Source organism: Nyctibius grandis, chromosome 19, assembly GCF_013368605.1.
Source record: "Nyctibius grandis isolate bNycGra1 chromosome 19, bNycGra1.pri, whole genome shotgun sequence".
NCBI classification, from domain to species: domain Eukaryota; kingdom Metazoa; phylum Chordata; class Aves; order Nyctibiiformes; family Nyctibiidae; genus Nyctibius; species Nyctibius grandis.
In genome coordinates, this window is record NC_090676.1 from 775,847 (window position 1) to 799,015 (window position 23,169).

At 56.6% G+C, this 23,169-nt stretch overlaps 1 protein-coding gene across 2 annotated transcripts in view; it reads left to right on the forward strand.

The window, feature by feature from the left end:
- Positions 1-23,169, forward strand: part of NOL4L (nucleolar protein 4 like) — a 57,639-nt gene that overhangs the window by 16,806 nt on the left and 17,664 nt on the right. The window contains exons 2-4 of one of the 2 annotated variants that reach the window (XM_068416119.1): positions 431-586; positions 4,236-4,347; positions 8,636-8,745. In XM_068416119.1, the coding sequence (XP_068272220.1) occupies positions 431-586; positions 4,236-4,347; positions 8,636-8,745 (378 nt within the window). Of the gene's footprint in view, positions 1-430; positions 587-4,235; positions 4,348-8,635; positions 8,746-17,843; positions 17,951-23,169 lie in introns of those variants that run through there. The other variant, XM_068416120.1, reaches the window with a different exon arrangement.

Consider the following 23,169-nt stretch of genomic DNA (forward strand, 5'->3'; position numbering starts at 1 on the left):
CGGTGTCCGCAGGGGCTGCAGCCAGCGAGGGTGCCCCACATTGTGGGGCTTCCCAGGGTGGTTTGGTGCCATGTGCAGGTCCAAAGAGCTTCCTCTGCCTGTTCCCCGCCTGGCAAAATCATCCCAAATTATGAAAATTGAATTTCTCGATTGGTTGTGACTCCACTCTCGACTCTTCCCTTGTTTTTGTTCCTGGCCCAGTTTCACTGGCAGCTTTAGCAGCACAACAGCAGCAGCCGCCACTGCCCTGGCTACAGCAGCATCCTCCCTGGAGCACTGTTTAATTCATCCCCCACATCCCCCGTGCCCAAGGCAGCCCGAGGCTGGAGCACTGCCACTCTGCCCCCTCCAACCGCGTTAGCCCCGGGCCCATCTCGTCACCCCTGTCACCCACCGCTGACACTAACTCGACTTGCCTGCACTGTTGTAGGGGGCAGATGGACTGTCGGAGCCCGAGGGCATCTCTCTGAAACGCGTGGCTGTGGTGGAAGATTTCTTTGACATCATATACTCGATGCATGTGGAGAGCTCGTCGGAGCCGGGCAAAGCACCCAAACATGCCGGGCAGAAGAAAACCTACCGAGCGGTGAGAGTCCCCCTTGGCGTGCCGCGGGCAGCGAGGGGGCGGGAGCGGAGGGGCAGAGGGGCCGCGGGAGCGGGCGTCCCGCGGGGTGGGGACGGGGACGGGAGGGCAGGTAGAAGCGGAGCCGCTGGCAGGAGGCAGAGGGGAAAGAGGGTCCTGTTTGCCTGTGTGGGGAGGCGTGAGAAAGGAGTCGTGTAAAGGCAGAGCAGCTATGATGGGGAAATGGGAAACTGGGCTGCAGTGGCCAGTGGGAGAGGAAAGACCAAGTGCATCGTACAGAGACAACTGAACATGTCTGGGGGGGGAAGAAAAAGAGAAACGCCCTGTGTTAGTGATGGCTGAGGGGGTGTTTGCCCAGTCCCCTGCACACTCTGCTCTGTGCCATCTGCCTCCCTGTCTCCCTCAGCCGGAGGGAAATGCCTCGTGTGGGCCTCGAAGGGCAGGAGCAGCCAGAACGGGGCCTGGAGCACGGCCGAGCCCGCCTCTTATCCCCGGCCGGGTGGATGCTCTCGCCAGCCCAGGCTGGGCTCCCTCTGTGACAAAATGGAGGCAGGCACCGAGCTGCGTCTCATCAGGTGCTCCATGGATGCTGAGAACCACCCCTCTCCATCCTGAAACCACTCTAGTTAGGTCAGGAATAATTTAGCTCGAAGTGTGCTTCTCCAGGGAGCTCGCTGTTTCTCCTGACTCTGCACAGCCCTTCGATGCAAACATTTCAGCTTTCCTTTTACAAGAGCTGAATTTACTGTCCAAACCCGAGCTACTCCCTTGAATCCCACAGCCCTAAGGACCAGGTCGCTTAGAGACAGAAGTGGCTGGCTGGCAGCTCGTGTCTCTGGTGTATGCATCATCTTGGAGAGGTCTGTGCGGGCTGCCCTGTGCTCTGCGATGATGCCTGAGATGATGCAGGGCTCAGTGTGCTGCCAGGGCCGGCTCGGGGCTGGAGTCTGCCCTGCCTGCCCTGCCTGCCCATGTCCCCAGCCCACCAGTAGCCCTGCGTGCTGGCTGTGCCGGAGGGGCAGCCCAGTGCCCTGCAGCCCCCTGCACGTGGTGGGAGCCCTCGGGAGCAGGGCTCTGTGCTCAGCTCCAGCCCCTGCGGCAGAGCGTGGGGCCGGCGGGGCCGGGGCACACGCTGACCCTCCTGGCCGGGGGCAGGTGACCCCTTTATAGTCGGGGGGGCCCAGCCCCTCCAGCACGACCACAATTCAGAGACTTCCCGCTCGTTTCCCCAGCAGACCACCCCGACCCTCCCCTAATTCCCTCAGTTCAGCTCTGGAGGACGATCTGCGCCCTGCACAGCCTCGGGGGACCACGCGGGATCCGGCTGCTTTCCCAGGCCTGCTCGCAGCAGTCAGAGCGTCACGCTCCACCCCTCCGTCTCCCTCCTGAGCTGAGCTCATCACATCAGCAGCCTGTATCCCCTCCTGACCCGGCAGGACGCTGCCTGGCTGGGCTGCCTGGCCTCGCTCACGCCTCGTCTCCCCCGGGTGCCTTCGCAGCCGGGTCTGGAGGTGACACGCGGCACGGCGTACCCCGCGGCTCGGGCACACCGAGGGACGCTGCTGGGTGGTCAGCTCGGGAGGCTCCGGTGTCCCCAGCCCTTTCTCTCCCTCTGCCTTTCCCCACCGCTGCTGATTAGAGGCACTGGAGAGTTTGCCCTTGTCCGTGACCTCTGGAGGGAGGCAATCAGAAAGGGAGTTTGGATGGGAGATAACTCATCAAGGAAGCTGTCTGCTCTGCGGAGCATCAAATCAGCTGAGGAATAACAACTGTATCACTAAAATTAGCTGAACGTTTGCAGCCGAGGCTGTGGCTTGCTGGAGCACGAGAGGCCGGGAAACGGGGCTCAGCCCCGCGGGCAGCGTGACGGGGCAGCTCCTGCCTGCCCCACGCCACCACGTTTGCCACCAGCAATTTCCAGGCCCCTAATTCCGGAGTTTCTGTGGGAGTCCCTAGTGCTCGGGCATCGATAAATACCGCACAGAGGCAAAGGCTGAGCTGGGCATCCCCTCAGTCATGACAGAGCTCGATGGGGCTGTCACTGCGGAGAGGGCGAACCCCAGGAGGACCAGGCCCTGCATCCTCATCCTCCCTTGGAAGGGCTGGGACAAGGTCCCCGCCTGAACTTTCCACCCATCTGGCAGCAGCGTGCGTGTAAATCCTCGGGCTCTGCTGCCGCTCAGTGGAGATAAATGTCTCTCCGTCCCACCGCAGCGTGGGTCACGGGGCTGCTTCAGCCACCATCAGCCAAACCCTCTGCCTCTGCCCCATTCCTTTTCTTCCATAACGTTATTTTATTCCAAGCTTTCCACCACCCTTTCCTGTAGGGTAGAAAAATGCTCGGAATTTAGGTATTTTTAATTTTTGTTAACAAAATCAGGCGGGAGGGTGATGCCCACTGGCCAGAGGAGGGGGATGAGGACGTCCCGGGCTGCCCTCCTGGCTCGCCCCGTTACCGGCCCTCGCTCCGGGGTGTCTGGTTCCAGCCCCGCTTCCCGTCCCGAGCCCCGCTTCTGCCGGGCTCGCAGCCCCGAGGACTGGCACAAACAATTGAATTTCTGTCTGCTTTATGACCCCACTTGTAAGTGCTGTGACCCCTGCTGAGGTCACGGCCCCGCGTTTGGGAACCGCCGTGCTGGGACAAGTCACTTAGACCAAACAGGATGGGTGATTAACCGTAGGAACCAGCCCCAAAGTAAGAGGTGGGCTCTCCACCTCTTAATGCCTTCCAATTAAGACCAGATGTCTTCCTGGAAGATGTTTTAGGCAAACCACAGGCTACTGGGCTGCAGGAGAACCTGGGTGAGCTTCCCTGACTTGTGCGACACAGAAGGTCAGACTCCATGATTTGATGGTCTCTTATGGCCTTAAAGAAATCTACGTGAAAATTGCCCCATTCCTTCTCCAAATAACCCAGTCTTGATCTTTAGAAATACTGTAAAATTGCTGCTGGCAGGGATTAATTGGAATAACAGGATTCTGTGACAGCCAGGCACCTTCTGTGGGTGCTTAGGTCTGGATATAGTGTTTAACTTCAGGCATCCAAGTTTTAAATATTTATCCTTAGCTTTTCCTCATCTGTAAAATACAAATATCCCACAAAGGTTCGGGAGACTTAATTCATTACTGTTTGTAAAAATGTTTTCAATTCCCTAGTTAAAATATGTCACAGCAGTGCACAGTATTATTAACAGTAATTGATTGTCATTGTGGGAAAAAGTGACCTGCCCTTACAAAAGATTAATGGATTCTTCAGGTTACTGGTGTGATGGTAATTAACAATGCAAACAGAGCTGACGAGACCTTACTCTCCTGTTTGATTCTTACACGTCCGTAGCTTCACTCATCCCAGGCTCCGAGGGGGAACGGAGAGGCTGCGCAGGGGGTCCGAAGGTCTGTTCCTTCGCATCCCAGTGCCTTTCTGACACACCAGTTACCCTCCCAAAATGCTCCTCCATCAGCAGTTGCTCCAGAGGGGGGGATTCAGGGATCCCAGGACGGGGCTGAGGGACCGGTGCGCTGCTGTGAGGTGTTGATGTTCGTGGCTGGGCTGAGCAGGCGAGGCGAGAGGGTGCCCGTGGCCTCCCGCGCCGGCTCTCCCTTCGGCGTTCTCCCTCGCCCAGGACATGCAGCCAGCTCGTTGTTTTCCCAGATCGCAGAGACCTACGCGTTCCTCCCGAGAGAAGCTGTGACCAGGTTCCTGATGAGCTGCACCGAGTGCCAGAAGAGGATGCACTTCAACTCCAACGGACTGGAGCCCAAAGGTAAAGGCGAGTGAATCCTGCCAGCACGGCTGACGCAGCATTTCGTCCCGGCGTGGTGTCACTGATAGCGGTCAGGACACTGCCCCATCCTTGAGATACTCCTTGTCCTAACCGTTTTCCTAACCTGTGCTATTTTTCACACACTTTTATAACCAAGCTGAAAGAATTGCTTAAATCTTGGTTTGTCTGTCACTGTTCCCAGCTTAGAGAGCGGAAGCGGTCTGGCTTTCTCTGCGAGCTTCCCCAGGGCAACTGTACAGAGCTTGGGTCAAAAATATTGCAGATAGGTCTGCAATCAACCTGTAATGGTGTGTGGTGGAAACTTCGATTTCTGAAAAAAAACCAAAATTTTTTCCTTAAACTATTAATTTTCTAATGAAAGACACTGAATTTCGTGTCCGAATAACTGAAGTTTCTGATAAAGAAGTAATTTGCAGTAATTAATAGATATGCACATCGTGATCCTATTTTTGATAACAGAAAGTCTTCTGGTAATCAAAGTTATATTATGTCTATGTATGCAACCAATTAGCATGGCCATTGTGGTGGCTGGCTCGTTGTGGTTCTTTTGTAAACAGAACCAGTCTGCAGCTCCTAGGCCTGAAAGATAGAAGCGGTGCATAGGATGGGGCCAGGTTTTCTTCTGGAGTAAGTGGTTAACGTGGATGTTTGTGTGCTTTTTCTGAATTACAAACTTGTTTTCATGATCAAGTGCAAAGCATCAAACTGACTCTGAGAGGTTTCACCCAACAAAATTGCTTCTTTAAAAAGACATAAGCAAGCTGCAGAGAGTTAGACTGTTTCAAAACTGTTGAGGCAAACAGGCTCGTTTGGTAGCTCTTATCAGGCAGAGAAGCAGAATAAAATGAACAAAGGACCCAACAACAGAAAATGTCTGGTATTAAATACTGATTTCTGACTGTTTACTGCTAGGAGCAGAGCTAGGGACAGCCCAGAGGTTCCGTTTAAGTGGATTAGGTGTGCCAGCTATCCAAAGCTAGTGACTGAAATGCTTTGTACTTGTTATATTTTTTAGAAACTCTCCCAAATAATCCTCTGTGACATTTATTAGCCTAAGCTCCATTACCGCGGCACTTCCCACTCTGCTGTCTGAGGGCCTGATCCCTCTTTCCAAGTAGGTCAAGAGAAGTTTTGGCCTTTAGCCTCGCTGGGAGCAAACCTGGCCCCTACACTGATTGTGCTGCATCCATCACGGGTGACGTTCCCAGTCAGCTTGGTGGATGGGAAGGGCCGTGGGATGAGTCAGGCCAACAAGGATGTCATCTGTTGGCTTGACCCAAACCAGGACTCTGTCCTAAACGCCTGGCACTCGCCGAGCTGGCCACCCCGGAGCTCAGGGTCCCTTTTCAGGAGGCAGCTGATGAAAAGGGTCATTGTTCCTTCAGGAACTCCTGCCCACCCACCATCCCCATGTCTCCCCGTGCCACCCCAACGACACGGCACCTGTCCCAGCTCAGAGAACACCAGGTGCTGAGTATCCTCCCCAGAGCGGTCCTGGCTGTGGAAACCATGATCAGGGGCTGAGATCTGTCTGTCCTGAGCAAATTTATAAATTAATATCAGTTATCAATTATTGTCATAAAGCTTTCCCCCTTAGCAGGTCTCTTAAAAATGAATCAAACAGGAAAACAAAGGATCCTGCACAGACAAAGTGCAGGTTCTTACCTGCAGGTTCTTACCTGAGTCCTGCTTCTTACCCACCAGGAATGGACGGACAGAAATGCCTTTCTGCTCTGAATTGTACCTAAACAGTGACTAAGTACCTGTGAAAATGCATGGAGTAGATTAGATAAGGTAACTTTTACTGGGGAAGTGTCTGATTTCACTAATACATAGTCAGGGATTTATCGGGAGCAGATCACCTGAAAAAACACTGGGGTCATAGAAGAATTACCCAGGTGTATGCACGTGCATACACACCTACAAGCATATACAGGTAAGGTTTAGCTCGGTAAGATGAAAAAATTTGAGTCATTCCCATCTCTTCCTACTTCTCTTGTCCATTAAACAAACCTCAACACATTTCATTTGTGATCACAAAAATCCCTAATTAAACATATCTGACATCAAACCCCACAGGGCACCCAGATCATTCATAAAAGCAAGTTGTCTCACTCGTGGGAAACTTTGAACATCGCTGGACTTTGCTGTGATCTCTTTACACTGTTATTAAATTAGGACTAATTCCAGTGGAGTTATACAAGTGTGGAATTAGGATCAAAACCATTTTGCTTTAAACCATTCTGCGTGTTCCATCTGTATGTCCGACACATGGGGCATGTGATGTAGATAACTTTTTTGAAAAATGAGCTAAAGGATTCCAGTAGCCCCCTCTTGTGACATAGGATATGAGGATTGTTCCCATGGAGTCCCCCAGGCCCTTTAAAACAAAGGTTTTCTTTCTTTTCCAGTTAGCTTAAAAAAGAAAAAAGGTTTGGGGTTTCTTAGGCTCAAGCTCTTATCTGTTGCAGTTGCACTAATTCACAGTAAATTTCTGGCTGCTAATGGGATTATTCCAGATCTACATCAGGATGGTTTCAGGCAGAATCTAAGCACAAAACCTCCCTCTTCCTCCCTGTCTGAGGATGCCGAGCTGCTTCTGTTGAACCTCATTCATTTCTGCAGCGCTGAGCTGTGCAGGGGGGATGGCAGGAGAGCAGCACACATCCTCAGAGCTCCGAGAGCTTCACCTCATCCACACCCGTGCTTCAAGGAAAGAGCAGCTCCATCTGTGTTACGCTTAGCAAATGCTTTCCTAAACTCTCCTCAAAGCCTCAGATACTGACGTTCCCAGCCAGCCTGGGGAGGTGGCACATTTTGTTCCTGAGAGCTCTTTCCCCTTTCACTGCAGAACCAGCCTGTGAGAAGCACCCCTTGCACTGGGATTTGAGCATCTTTTTGTCACAAGGTACCATCCTTGCACAGCAGAATAATGAGTTATTTTGGGTGCTTAATATATAGAGACATAGAAGTGCTTTTAATTAATCCATAGGTCAAAGCATGCCAGAGACCAGTGGCATACAGCCACGAGAAAAGAGGGGAGGAATTAGTTTACAAGGTTCCTAAAAGCTTTGCACCCTCGTGTTTGGGCGAGCTGGTGGCCTGAGTAGCTCTGGGCACCCTTCCCTGCGTCCACAGGCAGGAACGCTTCAGCTGCCCAGGGATGAGTTAGATGGACCTGGAGAAAAAGGGTTGTGTTTCCATGGACCCTAAGTAGGCTCTTGATACAGATTTGCAAAAACCTGTGTGATGTTTAAGTCAGTTACAGACAGTTTTTGGGTCGGGTCATTTCTTAATCAGACACGATAGATCTGATGACTCCAGAGGGGTGAAGCGCCTTCAGGTCCGCTGAGTTTCACTGGGATTTTCTGATATTCAGCATTTCTGAAAAGCAGCCCCGTTATGTTTGGGTTGATGGGGTTTTTAAGGTGCTGTAAAACATTTCTTGAAGGCTCTTGTTCAAGGGGCTGTGTCAGAGGGGCCGGTGAAACCAGTGACCCCAGAAAATGTGAGCCAGCCAGGGAGATTCAGAGAGAGGAATGGAAAGCTTACACGCTCCACAGTGATGATGGCAGAGCGGACAAACCTTTGAGAATTCAGAAAAATCACTGAGAATTTGCTTTATGGGGGCTCTTCTGGCCAGGCAAGACGATCTGCAAGAGCGGTCTGAATCTGGAGCGATCTCTAGAGCTCAATATGCTGCAGCCAGAGGAATCAACAGGAACAATTTAAATTAAAGATTTTAAAAATTAAGTTTGTGTTTTAATGAGGGTGTTAAAAATAACTTCATCACCAGATAGAGATACTTAATAAGTTGCCTTAATGTTAACTCCTACCTGAGGGAATCCCAGCAAAATTGGCAAGACTTTGCGACGCTAAAGCAAGCTGCAAATATATCCTGGTATTCTGGCTCATCCACCTCTGCATAAATCCCATGTGCATGGAAGTGCTTCTGAGGCATCGGCGAGACCAGGGTCCTTCCTCTGCTACGTGCTGGTTTGGTAGACTGAAAATTCTTTATATTGTGTAGGCTTTTCTGCAGGTGACAGCAATGCTTTTTTTTCTTTTTTTTTGCACAACAACATCTGTTCTGTAATTATGCTCTTGGTGGGGTCGTGTTCTTACAGGGACCTGAGCTCAGCGGGCACCGGCTCTCACTGGGGATTTGAAGTGCTTCTAAATACATATGGTTAACGATTATGAGAACACATCATAACTTTGTGCTTCTGTCCCTGTATCTAAGTGAAGTTTTTCCTCTGTCCTTCAGAGAGCGAACCGCCTTCCTCTCTGGTCTCTGGCATCATCGACTACAACATGCCCCTCACCTCCACGTACCTGAAGCAGATGAAGCTGCGGGTGATGAATTCCCAGGAGCAGGTGAGTGGGGCGCGGGGCTCTGCCCGTGCGGAGGGGGCGAGGGCAGCGATGCGCCTTGGCACGGGGGGTTTGGAGGGTGTGTTTGGAAATGGATGGTTTGTCCAGGCAGGCCAGGCTCTGACCAAGGACAGCGAGCGTGCGTGGGAGCCGGGAGGGCAGCACTGCTCAGAGAGAGCAAACAGGGCTACGTCAGAGTCCTGCCAGGGGAGAGGGAGAGATGGAGCTGGGGCAGTTACTGCTTACAGCAGTCTGCTTGTTCTTCAGACGTACAGTTCTTCTAAGAAATTGTCTTAGAAATAAATCTGGTGAATAGGAATTTGTTTCTTTACCTCCTCCTAATTTCCTGGGAGCTTTGGCAGATGGGGTCTGAAAGCCAGGCCTTGCTTCGGTTGCTCCGGCGCTTTCTTAAACTGATCGGCGACTTGAGGAAGTTCAGCCGCAGCCACTCCGCTCTCGGGGCAAAGTGGGAGAAGGCTCCGTCGTTTGGGGGGGATGTTGAGGCACTGGATTGTGATTTGGGAACGGATGGGGCAGGACTGTACCCAGCCCGTGCGATTTTGTGCAGTTCTGCAGCTGCAGAATTAGCTGTGGGAACCTCTGCGCTCCATGGAAACAGGCTATAAAAAGAGAAGTATGTTTTACTTGCTCCCCACAATCTGCACTGGAAACCAGTGCTGGGTTTTCTTTCCAGCACACTGAAACCTAAACCTGATCTCACACGTCACTGCCGGTGGCAAAAATGAAAGAGTTTGCGTTGTGCAGTGGCAGAAAACACCGCTGAGAGCTTGGACTGTGGAGTTGTGCCCAAGGGGGACTTTAATCTGGTGGCACCGTGACGGGACAGTGGTGGGAGCGCCCGTTGGCAGGTGTGGGGTTGCTGGCAGGAGCTGGGGGATCCGGATCCCTGCAGCAGGGCAGCCCTCGCGCTGGAGGCCCAACCGGTGTCTGACGGGACGTGGCGGGGGCTCGGCGCGTGTTTCCTTGGCGCATGTTGGACCCTTGAGCAGGGCCCAGGTTTTGCTCGTGCTGAGCTGGGTCAGAGCTCCTGGGACGGGCAGGGCGCGAGGGGCCGGGGCTGGGGCTCGGGCTGGGACCGGTCCTAGAACTGTGAACAGCGTCGGGGGTGGCTGAGCTGGGCTGGGTTGGGCTAAACTGGGCTGGGCTGGGCTAAACTGGGCTGGGCTGGGCTAAACTGGGCTGGGCTGAGCTGAGCTGAGCTGAGCTGGGCTGGGCTGGGTTGAGCTGGGCTGAGCTGAGCTGGGCTGGGCTGGGCTGGGCTAAACTGGGTGGGGCTGGGCTGGGCTAAACTGGGCGGGACTGGGCTGGGCTAAACTGGGCTGAGCTGGGCTGAGCTGGGCTGAGCTGAGCTGGGCTGGGCTGGGCTGGGCGGGGTTGGACTGGACTGGGCTAAACTGGGTGGGGCTGGTCTGGGCTAAACTGGGCGGGACTGGGCTGGGCTGGATTGGACTGGACTGGGCTGGGCTGGGGCCATGGAGTGGATGGCTGTGCCACTTCACAGCACCTGCTGGCTGCTCCAGGACCACTTGTGGGTGGGCAGGAAGGAGAGGTGACACACTCCGACCGCCTCGGGCTGGTGCCAAGCGTTCGCTGGGTCTGGGTGCAGCTCCGGGCAGCGGTGCTGGGCTGGCAGGGCCTGCTGTGCCTGTCCCAGCGACTGCCAACCTGCTCCTTTTGTCCTGGAGGATCCTGGCAGTGGTTGGGGAGCAGGGGCTGTGAGACAGGGGCTGTGAGACAAGGGCTGTGAGACAGGGGCTGTGGGACAGGGGCTGCTGCTCTCCCTCTCCCCAGCCAGGCAGCTCAGGGGTTGGGGAGTTGCAGTTGTTGGGGTTCCAGGTGTTTACAAACTGCAAAAGTCCTCCAAAGGGGATAGAAATAATTCTGAGTTTGCCACAACGGTGGAACAGGAAGAAGATACAACCTGCTGCTTAAGTTTGTTCTCACTACGCAAATATACGCTGCGTGGTTGTGAAATACCAACCTTGACAAGCCGATGTTGGTTCCCTTCTCGCTCAGCACTGCTGCCGTGCCCCCTCGCTGCGTCGCACCCACTAACATTTGATGGTCATAATCGGAATAAATTAAGCAACAGACTCGTGTCTACTTGGCTTTTGCCAAAAGCAGTTATTTGTATGCAGCAGCACCAGGAGGAACTTGCTTCACTTGGGGTAACAGTGACGGAATTTATGCCAAAGTGGCCTTTTAACTTCATTATTCAGGAAAAAAAAGTGTGAGTGGAACTGTAATTTATTAGTGCTGTTCAGCACGTCAGTATTAGGGCAGCAGTGTCGCCAGAAGGAAGCACAGCCAGAAGAACCTTAGAGAAAGCGTTTTATCTCTGCTCGGGGACAGAATTCAGTCAGAAGAGGAGCTCTTTACACAGTTGCTCATGAAATGAAGAGTTCCTGCAGAATATATTTCAATATATTTCTTGGAGTCAGTACATTTATTCTGACATGATGGAAAACAACTGTGACCCGTGTTGTTTAAATTGGGCTCACTAGAACTTGCAGGAGCTTCTGGGGTGTGAATCTTCCTTCGTTCCTGTTTTATACCAATTCTCACGTGTGTGAGGAGAACCAGGCCCTCACCCTCTGCAGAGTGCCGCATCAGCCACGGTGCAGGGTAGCTACTGAGGCGTTAAAGCATCTCTGAACTCCTGACCCTCCCAGTCTAGCTGCAAAGAGGAATGAAAAGAAGAGATTTGATATTTATCTATAATGATTTTCGTTTTCATTTTCAAATGCTAAATATTAGCATTTTCAAGTGATTGGTTATTCGAGTTTATTGCAGTAATTTTCCAGACAATCTTTTCTGTCTTGCTCAAACTCAGCCTTGGATTTATTTTTCATGCCACACCGCTGGGCATGATTTCCAGTGGTGGCTGGTGGAATATGAAGGTTTTAAAAGGACAAATCCCAGTGGTGCAATGCCAGGCTCCCTCTCTGCCCTGGAGATGTTGCTGCTGCCTTGGCAGACCCAGCCCAGGGCTGAGTAACCAGGTTTCAATGATACCGAAGCGTTTTCAAAGGTTGCTTCAGCGGCTGCTGACAGAAGGTCACACAATCAGGGAATGGCAGGAGCAGCTCTTGGACGGGAAATAACACAAGTGGTTTTCTTGTTGCTATGGCTTTGCTACGCCGGCTCTAAGTGTTGGAGAGGGACGGAGCCTTGTCCTGCGCCGTCACACTCTCCAGCCGCCCAGTCATTCCCAGTAAGCCTGGAGTGTGTGACGGCGCGTGGATGTGAAGTGGCTTTGAAACATTATTTCAAGCGATGTTTTAACCCCAACAGCCGGGTAGTCCTGGAAGGGGGGACGCGGGGGTTCAGAGCCCGTGGGTGTACAGTTGGCTTCCTCTAGTGCTGGTGAGGATCGAGCCTCCTCGGCAGGATCTGGAGCTCACGGAGCCTCGTGACCAGAGGCTGGTTTGCAGCGTTGAGTCCTCCTCCTTCCACTCTCCTTTCTCCCTGGTCCCCCCGTTACTGTGCTTGCTCACTCCAGTGTCTCAGAGGGCTCCGGTATTACCAGAACAGCTAAGATGCATCTTCCCTGGCAGCCACTTCCTTCTGCTTCGGATCCATCTCCAGGCTAATCCTGGGGGTGCAGAGCTGGCACAGGGCAGGCAGCAGAGGCGGGGAGGGGAGCGAGCGGCGGCAGAAGAGGACACGCTAGCTTTTCATTTTCAGTCTGTAAGTTCACTGTTGAGAATTGCAGACATCTCATTTCACTTGGTCCAGAGACCAGAACCAAACGTGGCAGAGCTGGCAGCTGCTGGGCGAGATCCGGGGCCTGGATCGATCTGTTGGAGTGCTTAGAGAAGGGATCCTGTGTGTGTTCACAGATGTGCAGGGAAGGCAGAAGCGTGCAGTCAGTATCTGGAAGGAAGTGGGATGATGCGTTTGCATCACATGAGGATGATAAGGTACTTCCCAGTCCATTAGAGAGGGGTTAAACATCTCCAGAAATAAATATCTCTAAATCAATGTGAGGAGATAGCTCACATTCAGGAGGCCTTTCCTTGGCTTGGGAAGATCTTTGTTTCCCGCTGTTCATTTTTAAGACATTTTTGAGCACTGGAGAAGTTGCCTCCATGCAGCCTGACCCACAGAAGAAAAGGGAATCTTGGCTGTACGCAGAGTGAGGCACTGTGACCGTGGCTGTTTGAAATACAGATTTAATCCATGCGATCAAGGCTCGCTTGCAGCGTCAGCAACGCTCTCTAGTGGGGATGGAGCTGCTGCTGGCGGGAGTGGGCTGGGGCTGGTAAATTTAAATTCTGCCCTAAATGCGAGACTTTGTCCAGGCAGAGCCGGGGAGGCAGCTCCAGCCGTCATAACGGCGTTCTTTTCTGGCACAGATAGTTGAGCAAAACTTTCATCCTCGGCCTTAATGGCTCATGAGATGCAGGAGGTCAGATGATCAAACCATTTAGCCTGGTTTCAAAGGCGTGTGAATGGCTTGCTTTCAGTGAAGGTCAACTCATTTTTGTTATTGGAATTAACTCTGACGTTCCCACCGAGTAAAAACTTACGAGCTTTTATGTCCCGGTGTGTGGATCTTGCAGGGTTTTTCCCAGCGTAGCTGCGTTACAGGTGAGCTTTGTCCTTCCTCAGTGCGACGCTCCATGTGAGCAGAACAATTTGAGACCCCGACTTGGGCTGGCTGGGATAAATCCTGCCACTGCAGCCTTCGTCTGCAAGCGAGGTGTGATGCCAAGGCCCTGACTCTTGGCAGTTTGGGGGAAAATCCCATTATTTTCTGTAAGAAGGGAGGTGTTAATTTAGATCAAGTGGCATTGCCCGACTCCAGTGGTGCCGGGCACAGTTCACCCTCCTCAGCTGCTCGGGTGTATTTAGTTGCCGCATGCAGCCGGTCTGGTCCGTTTTCTTCCGCAGCCTATTTCTGGGAACACTGAATGAGAAGGGCCAGAAACCACATTATGTGTCTTTAATTCATCCTCTCTTCCAAGTACCTCCCGCGTTTGGTGAGGAGAGATGCTGCCCGTTCCCCGCGTGGTCACCAGTATCCGAGGCAGCTGTTCCCAGTAGAACTGGAAACAAAGTTTTGGTTCAGGTCCTGTACAGTGGGGTCAGGAAATGTTCCCGGGACAAAAAGTAGAGCCCTGTACTGCACGGTGGTGAAAGTATTTAACATCCGTGGAATAGTCTCATGGATCCAGTTTGATTTGTCCCGTACCCGTGGAAGCTCGGCACCGGTGGGGTTTTCTGCAGCGTCTCCCAAGCTCGGGTGCTGACGTGCTGGATGTTGACTTTGATCAAGTCACAGGAATGGCTGTTTCTTAATTGCCTTCTCCCTTTAAAAAGGGGATAATACCTTAGAGAGACTCCTGAGGTCTCGCTCACTAATAAAGCTCTTCAAGAGCTTCGATGGCAACTACTTTGAGAGTGCGAACTATTATTAATGATTTCCGTTATTACAGAAGATGACGCTGTGTGGTTCAGCTTTTTAACCTTGAATCGTGTACTTGCTTTTGTTTCTGCTGCTGTTAAACCTGCGCAGGCACCTTGCACCCTGCCTGGTTGCACAGACTCCGAGGACCCACCTCGTGAGCCGGGTGTGCACAGGAGCGTGCGTGTCTCCGAGGAGCCACTTTTACTCACAAAGATGGATTTTGAGACACGCAGCGTGGCTTGAGAACGGCCAAAAATGGGTTTAGTGGTAGTTCTGTTTGTGTTGACTCGATTGTGATTTGGGTGGCCAAGAGGGAAGAGCTCCTTTCCTGCTCCGTTCCTTGGTGGTGACCGGTGTACCCCGTGAAGTACGGAGCTGTATTTCCTTTCCATCTCTTGGTCTTGGCTCCTGGGAAAAAACCCTTTTATTCATGCAGGTGCCAGATGCTGACATGGCAGCGGGGATACAGCCCTCGGCCCACAACAAACCGGGTCTATAATAAAGTCTCCCAAATCTTTACTCCTTTTTTTCCTGACTCTGCTCTGGATGGCAGAGAAGTTGAAGTTGTTGATAAAAGCTGTGTATCCCCCTCGTGCCGCGTGGCTGGGGCCCTCCTCCGGCAGCTCTCCTGGGCAGGGCTGTCCCCCTTGCCCCCCTTTCCTTACTGGCCTTGCCCTGAGAGATTCACATTTTAATGCTGATTACCCAGTGGGCTTTGATGGTCACCGAGGACCCAAGGCAGGAGGTCCCATTTGTTATCTAACCTACTTTCCAGAACCACAAGAACATCAAGTGACTCGCACAAGGTCGCCCATGAGTCAGTGACTCCTCGGGCACTGCCATCCTGCCGTCCTGCAGTCCCCTGCTCTCGCCACTAGATCACCGTGCCCACACTCCTCAATGACACGACTATTCAATTAAGCTCCTACAGCGCCTTGAATGTCATTTATTCCCGGGTTTGACAGCAGCCCTGGTGCTCTTGCAGAGCCTTGCCATAGGAAATTACGACAGATGAGGTCAGGGCGTCGTTAGCGATGCCCTTAGAGGCATTAGAGCCTGGTCCGCGGGCGGGCTGCGCGGTGCGGGGGCCGGTGCGGGGGCCGGGGCACGGCTCCTCTCCGCAGCTCCGGCTCTGCTCGCACCCTCGGCCTGGCAGGGAGCCCCGGGTTTTCTGCATGGGCAGATCTGTGTCCGTGTGAAGGGGTTTGCAGGGACCAGAAGTAATGAACACGTTGCGAGGAGAGAGGGAAGGAAGCGACTTATGAATAATGTATTTGATGTGTATTTCATATATAATATAATAACAGTAGTACTGGTTTATTATGGTTTTTTTTAACATGGAATCCCGTAAGGCACTTACCCCTGTTCCTGACAACTTGATAAATTATTATTACCAATTTTATATCTAATTGCCAGTTATTTCTCCCTAGATAATTTGAATCCAAAAAATACCCACTAGGAAGGAGCTTGGCGTGCCGTTTCCCAGAGCTGTTTCTGGAGGCAGCCCCTCTTCTGCCCGTGAGCCCCACTTCTGCCAGCCTCGTGACCCCGAGCGCTGGCACAAACAATCGCAGGTCTGTCGGGCTCATGACCCCACTTGTAACGGCGGTGACCCCCCGTGGGGTCAGGACCCCTCCCCTGCACGGGGAGAAGCTCCTGCCCAGCAGCTATTGCTGAATTGCCGTTCCTCCCTCGCTCCCGGTGTGGACGCGGCTGTTCGACACGAAGTTTGCTGATGTGAAATTTAGGTTAATCCATTTCCCAAGTGGATTAACCTAACCCACACAAAGGCACTTAGTATAAAATAAGAGTGTCCACATGGCGAGGCAGCACAAAATAGTGACTGAGCTGCAGACTCGCACCCGGGCTGGTTTGTGTCCCCTGCGAGCTCTCCGAACAGAGGGGCAGGCGCCTCGCCCCCCCGGGGACGGGCTCTCCCAAACAGCTTTGAGCCGCTCTAGCTCGAAGCCGACAGGAGCACAAGGCGTAAACAAAGCCTGGCAATGGGAAGGGGTTAAAAGCCCGCTCCGCTGAGGTCCACGGCGAGTCTCCTGTTCACCTTAAATGGTCAGGATTTTATTTTAGCTCCAGGGAGGAGCAGCAGCCATTGAGCTGGAAGTGAGCGCAGAGCAGGCCCCCGCGGCTGGGGGCTCGCAGCCCGCTGCCCTCCCGGCCGGCCGCTTCCTGCGGGAGCACGGAGGCCTCCAGGGCTCTGCTCTCGCCCTTCAGCCTTGGCCTCCGTAGGTCAGCCTGGAGGAGGTGGAAATGCAATACGGAGCGATACCCGCTTTCACCTCCAGCTCTTCCCGAGCCGCCCCTCCTCCCTCGCGTGCGTTCCCTGGCAGTGAAGTGGTTAACGCTGGAGTAGAAAACATCATAATTGGACATCCACACCAACAAGCCATAAACACGAATGTGGCAGTTCCCATCCTCAGCCCTGGCACCGGCCAACCACGGGCTCCGCCGCTGAACCCGTTGGGTTATTTGGTAAAAATTTCCTTCGTGACCATGAGACAGTGAGAGGTGTGAGATGGGCCGGAGATGCCGGTGCCCATCGCTGTGGTCTCCAGCCGGGCGGGAGGTCACGGGCCCGCTGCCCTCGGGGCCCTGCCTGGGAGCGGGTACCGGCCTGGGGGATGCCAGGACAGCACGCGCTGCCCGCCGGGAGCTGGGGCATCGCATCCCCAGCCCAGAGCCGGGTCACAGCATCCCTGTCCCTGCCGGTGTCCTGCGCAGGGCTGTGCTCGGGGCACGGTGGGCAGCCTGGCACTGCCCTGGGGAGCCGCTGGTTTAACGACAGCCCAAGAGCCGACGTCGAGGGGCTGCAGCGCGGGGGGTGCTGCGGGCAGGGCAGGGTCCTCTTCTGCTCCCAGGGCGCGGCGGGGAGAATCGGCTGAAACAAAAGGATTCAGCAGAGGCGGCGGCGCGGGGCCTGGGCACCGCTGCACCCGCCGGGCGCCGGGGAAGGGACGGGAAGGGGAAGGGGAAGGGGAAGGGGAAGGGAAGGGGAAGGAAGGGGAAGGGAAGGGAAGGGAAGGGGAAGGAAGGGGGCTGCGGGGCGCCCGCCCTGCTCCCCGCGACCCACTGCCGGGGTCCCGCAACTTGCGCCCCGTGGCACGGCAAAACCCCGGCGCTGCCCGGCCCGGAGCTCCCGGGGCCGTGCTGAGCCGGGTGTCCCCGGGCGGTTTGCAGCCCACCCGTGCCGTGCCGTGCCAAGCCGTGCCTAGCTGAGGGTCCTCGGATGGGTTGCAGCCCCCCGGGCCGTGCCGAGCGGAGGATGCCCGGGCGGGTTGCATCCCTCCCGGCCGTACCGAGCCGTGCCGTACCGAGCCGCGCCGCGCCGTGCCGAGCCGTGCATTCTCGCGGCTCTCCAGCAGGCGCCCGGCCCTGGACATTGTCTCTTCCTCCCGGAGGAAGGGCCCTCCCCGGCCCTCCACAATGTGCTCTTCCAGGCGCGGCTCCCCGCGCCCCCCGCCGCGCCCGGCCCGCTGCGCCCGCCCCCCGCCGCCCCGCTCCCCTTCCCTCCGCCCGCGGCCGGGCCCCGCTCGCCCCCCTCCGCCTCCCCGGCCCCCCCCCCCCCCCCCACCCCCCCGGGAGCCGGGAGTGACGCGCTCCGCAGCGCCGGCCCCTCTCCCCGGGCAGCAGCTGGTTGTCAGCCTCTCCGGAGCGCCGCCAGCCCGGGCCCCCTCCCTCCGTCCCTCCGTCCCTCCGCCCCGCGCTCCCAGCCGCGCCGCCGGGCTGGCGCAGGCCGCCAGGCCCCAGGCCCCGCTCCAGGTAAGCGCCGGCCCCGGGGGGCTCCGGCCGCGGGGCGAAGGGGGGGGGGATGCGCGGGGGCTCCACGCGGCCGCGGCGTTGCGGGGCGGGGCGGGGCGGGAGGGGGGGGGGGGAGCGGCCGCGGGGCCCTGCCCCGGCTCCGGGGGGAGCGGCCGCGCCGCCCCGCTGCCCCGGGAAGTTGCGGGTCGGCTGCCCGGCGGCGGGGGGCCGGGGGGGGGCTGGCGCGTCCTTCCCCGCACCCGGCGCCGCTCCCCCTTCCCCGGAAGAGCACAAAAGCGCAGAAGAAAGTGGGAGGCGGCGGCGGCGGCGGGAGCAGCGCTCCGGCCCCATCAATTCCCGGGCACCGGCTCCGCGCTGCCGCCGCCATCGCCGCCCCGGCCCCGGCCCCGGGCGGGGATTGTGCTGGAAATAGCCGCCTCCCGGGAGGTAAAGCCCTACTTACGTGTCAATCCCCGCCGCACGCTGAGCCCCGTGCGCCGGCCCCGGCTCCGCGCACACGCGCGGGCAGGGCTCCATCGCGGGGGTATTTAGTGACCCGCGGGCGGAGGGACGCGGGGGACCGGGGACACTCGCCCGGCTCCCAGCACCCCGCTGCCGCGGGGAGACACGCGTGGGAACCGCGTCCCACCGGGGGAAACGCCGGCTCCCCCGGGGGCGGGGGGGACCCCCGGCCGCTCAGCCCGCAGTGCTGCTCCGCTCGGCCCCCTCCTCCAAAGCCGGGACCCCCCCGACACCCCCCCCGGTCACCGGTGCTCGTGGGAGAGCGAAGTGCCCTTTCACACCGCGCGGTTCGTGGGTATCGAGGCACCATCCCCGCCTCGCGTGGAAAACAAGCGCCTGCCCGGCTGGGGGCAGGTTCAGGTGATGGGGGGGCGTGTGCGGGGTACCGCGGGGGGGGGACACGGGGCCCGGCCGCCCGGGTCCCCCCCGGCCCCGCGGCCCCGCGTTCAGCACCTCCCCGCTGAACAGCAGGAGCGGGGCGGCGGCGGCGGGGGCTGCCCGGCCCCCCGGCCCCTGCCCGCATCCCTCCGCTTTGGGGGGGACACTCCTGGGGGGGGTTCCAGCAGGAGAGCTCTTAGAGAAGGAGGAGGAGGGCGGAGGTGATGATCCTCCCTCCCTCTTCCATTTGCCGTTCACCTTTAACTCTTTTGCCCGTTTTTGGGAACTGACAAGTAACTCGTTTTTGCCACGTCCCGTAGAAATGGGCAGAAATGGCAGTAAATAAGGACGTGAGTGACCTGACAAAGAGCGCGGGGCTGTTCCGTGCGGTGGCTGCGTTGCACGCGCGGGCGGGCGGCGCGGGCACGGCTCGCTGCCACCGCAGCCGGCGTACACCCGCGTGCCGCGGGGCTGCTGGGGCTCTGGGAAGCGATGACCACCGCGGCGTTTGTGGCTGCAGCATCAATCTTTGACCTGGAGTGTTTTATCTTCCATTAGCGAGCCTTTCTCTGCGCTGAACTGGTTAAGTTAGGGTCAAATCTGGTTCAATACCTTCTTGGCATGCTCAGAGGGCCGGGTTGAAACAGTTGCTGAGAGGGAGCTGAGGCTCGTCCCCAAGCCCGTGCTGCTGCCACAGCCCGTGCTGCTGCCGCGGCTGGCAGTGCTCTGCCCCGGCCGGGCTTGGCAGGGCTGGGGGCTGCCTGTGCCGGGCAGTCGCGGCTGGCACGGAGGTGGAGCAGCTCCGGGGGCTGGCGGTCACGCGTTGCCTTTTGTTGACTCTAAAAACACGGCTGCTTCTGGTGGGAAGCTGAGCGTGGCTGCGCGCTGGGGAGGTTGCGCGGCGCACAGCCTCGGTTCCTGCTCCGCGGAAGGAAATCCCGTCGGGGCAGCAGGCTGTGGTGTGACAGGACACGTTTTAAAATAAAAGGACTCAAAGAGAAAAAAATAAAGCAGCCTGAGACTCAGAGCCTGGAATATTAAGCGTGAGGCACGGCGTGTAAATGACTGGAGAGAGACTTGCAAGGCAGTCCCTGAGAAACGGAGCCTGGCTGTAAAATAAGCAGGTTACCGATAGCCTTGCATGTATTTACGAGATACGGTTATAAGAGTAGCTTCCCCCTGCCCTGCTCCAGCCCGCGCTAGGGGAGGTTGTTCTCCAGGAAGGAGAGCTGCTGGTGAGGAAACATTGTCTAGCAGCTGAAGCCTTGCAGAACGGAGGGCTTGGTCGTGCTCCTGGATCTGCCAGCGGCTCGCTGTGTGCTTGGACCGGCCGGGGCGGCTGTCGGTACCCGGGGTTCCCAGCTCTATAATAGGAAGAATATTTCTCTGACTCGGAGGGAAGTGCAGAGGCTGAGCAGACGCGTGCACACGCAGTGCTCGAAGATCGGTGAATGGAAAGTGGGACAGAAATGCCGAGCGCGAGTCCTGCACACGAGCGTCTGCCTTCGCCGGCTAGAAAACATTGGCTGCGAGCGTCTGCAGAGCAGCTGTGAATGTTGGACTGTAGATAAGGAGAGGAGCAAGGATGTTGTTTTCCAAACCCTGCGCGGAGCCGGGAGCCCTGCTCCGCTCTTTGGGTGGGGCCTGCGAGTGCACCAGCAGGATCCGACTTCCCCTTGCAGGAGAGGAGCCGCACGCACGGAGCCTGACCCTTGATCGCTCAGTGCCTTGAACGTTGGAAACAAAGCGATGGGACTTTACTGCGGGGCGAGGAGCTCTCCCCGGAGAGCTGGGAAAGGCAGGAAGGAGGAGGGCGGCAGTGGCGGTGCCAGGGCTCGGCTCTGGGCGGCTGGTTGGGGCAGCCGCTGTCACCTCCATCTGTGCCACGGGTGGCGTGGAACTGGGGAAAAGGCGGCCGGTCCTGAGACAGGCGCTGGTAATGGATTGTGTTCTGTTTTCTAATGAAAGTTTCATTTGAAGTTTGTTTACAGGAAAGAAGAAATTAGCAGAGAGAATTCTCCTGAGAACCCAGAGAGGAAAAAGAATGAGCTGCCTGAGTTGCAAGCCAAAAGAGGGTGGAAGGGTAGATTAGATTTACCGTATTGCTCCGAGTCGTGGCTGTTGCTGCTGTTGAGAAACGCTTCCTTGTTTGGCTGGATGGTGGAGCCTGCTTGAGGCTCAGCCTTCGGCCAGGTTATTGGCATCCAGGGGAAAATCAGAGCTTAGATTTTGATCCTGCTTTGGTGTCCCGTGTTTTAACGCCGGGCTGGGTGCTGTGCTGCCATCCCTCCGCTCCGGCAGACCGAACTGGGGTGCTGCAGGGCCGCGGCCGGGCAGTCGGTGCTCCGGGGCCTCCCGTCCCTGGGGTTGTCCCTGGTGTGAGAGGGGCAGTGCCAGGAGTTACCGCTGGCACTGATGGTCACAACGCTCAGCCTTTGGTCTCCAAGGGTGTCCTGAGGAGGGAGCTGGCTGGTGGCCTCTGGTGTCCCAGCGAGGGATGCAGCCGAGGATGCCAGAGGTTCACCCCGACGCCACCTGCACCAGGCTTTGCGTTCCCTCAGGGTGGGCTGTGCTGCGGGAGCTGCGCGCTGCTGGGAGGTTTGTTCTGTCGGCGTTTTGGCCCGGGGTGTTAGTGCTGGACAGCAGAAGCCCTGGCTGGAAAGCAGGGGTGACACCAGGGAGGCGGGGACGGGGCCGCCTGGCAGGGTCCCACCGCAGCAGCCTGCTCCTCTGCTGGTGGCTGGATCCGGGACCCGTGGACGTGCGACAGCCTTGTTTGACTTGAGTCATTTATAGCTTATCAGTTTCTGGTTTGATACCCAGGGTATTTCTAATAATAGGCAAATGTTGTTGCACCTCGAGAGAATTGTACACATTTATAAAGCACTTTACGTCGCATGTGCACGCGAGGCAGCCTTCGTGTCGCCGCTTTGCCACCACGCAGGAGTGCGTGGAGAGCGCGATGCCGCCCGGGCTGTGGGTTGGGGCGCCCAAACCTGGGCCCCCTCCGCAGGTGAGCCCCGCAGACGCTGTGCCTGAGCCGGGCGCTTGCCGAAAACACCGCGGGTCGCTCCCAGGGCTCCTCCTCCTCCTCCTCACCGGACAGGTGAGAGGCTGTGGGCAGCAAGGACCTTGGCATTTGCGTTTGTCTCTTAAGCTCTGACATTAATCTTGGGTAAGCCTTGTGAAGAAGGCCAGATATTAGGGTGGCTGCCTCCCTGCAATACAATGAAGAGCCTATTTATAGTTTGCAACAGGGAGACCTTTGCAGTTCTGTTCCTGTACGTACAAGATGGAGTTTCTGGAGAGTCGAGGTTGCCTCGTGGCTGGCGTGGCAGCGGTGCTGGGCTGGGGGCCACCGTGCCTCCCCCCTGCCTCCCACCCCTCCTGCTCTGCCTGGCCTGGGCGCGGGGGTGCGGGGGCACCTGGCTGGCCCCGCAGGCAGGGCTGGGGGTCGGGGCGTCCCCCTCCCAGTGACGGGCGGGCGTGGGGCTGCTGAGCCCCGTCCGTCTGTCCGTGCGTGTGGGGTTTCACAAGCCGTAAATTCCAGGAAAGTCCCCGGGAGGCACATGGAGGGAGCGGGCTGGGGCAGGCGCGAGCCCCAAGCCAGCAGATGTGTCTGCAGGGACGAGGAGCGGGGAGGAAAAGCACAAACCTGTCTTTAAAGACATTTGTTTGTTCACAATAAAAACTGTCAGCCAGCGGCGGCCAGACGGGGCAGTTTTTATGAGGCGCAGGCGTAGGCTGGAGGGCGCTTGCCGATTGCTTCTTACACGGAAAGGGAGCGGGGATGGTGTTTTATCTCAGGACCAGGAGGAGGAAAAAAAAAAATAAGAGCAGAGAGTTTACAAGCCTTTGAAATGTTTCAGTGAAAGGAAAGTGGCATTGGAAGCGGTTCTGGAAACGTTTTCGGTGTTCCCTGCGCCCCGGGGCTCTGGATGCGGTCTCTGCCCGTTGCTTCGGGAGGGGAGCAGGGAGAGGAAGGCAGATGAAGGGATCGCCCACGGGACCGTGTTAGTACGGGGACACGTATCTGCTTCCTCCCGAGCTGCGTGTTCGGAGGGTTCGGGCTGGGAAGGTCCCGCAGCCCCTCCTCTCATTCAGGATCTCAGTGCTGCCTTTATGATGATGGTTTTGAAATCCTGTGGCTGACCTTTCCGGCACTGGAAGCGATCCAAGGGCTGTGTCTTGAAGTACTGTAAAGGTTAGTGAGAAGGGAGAGAGAGGGAGAGAGAAAATGTCCTTTCAGCTGCAGGAGTGGGAGAGAGGAATGTCATCTATGCCGTCGGGGAGCAGGCGCTGGCCGGGCTCCCCGGCCCGAGCTGGGGTGGCCTTGCCTC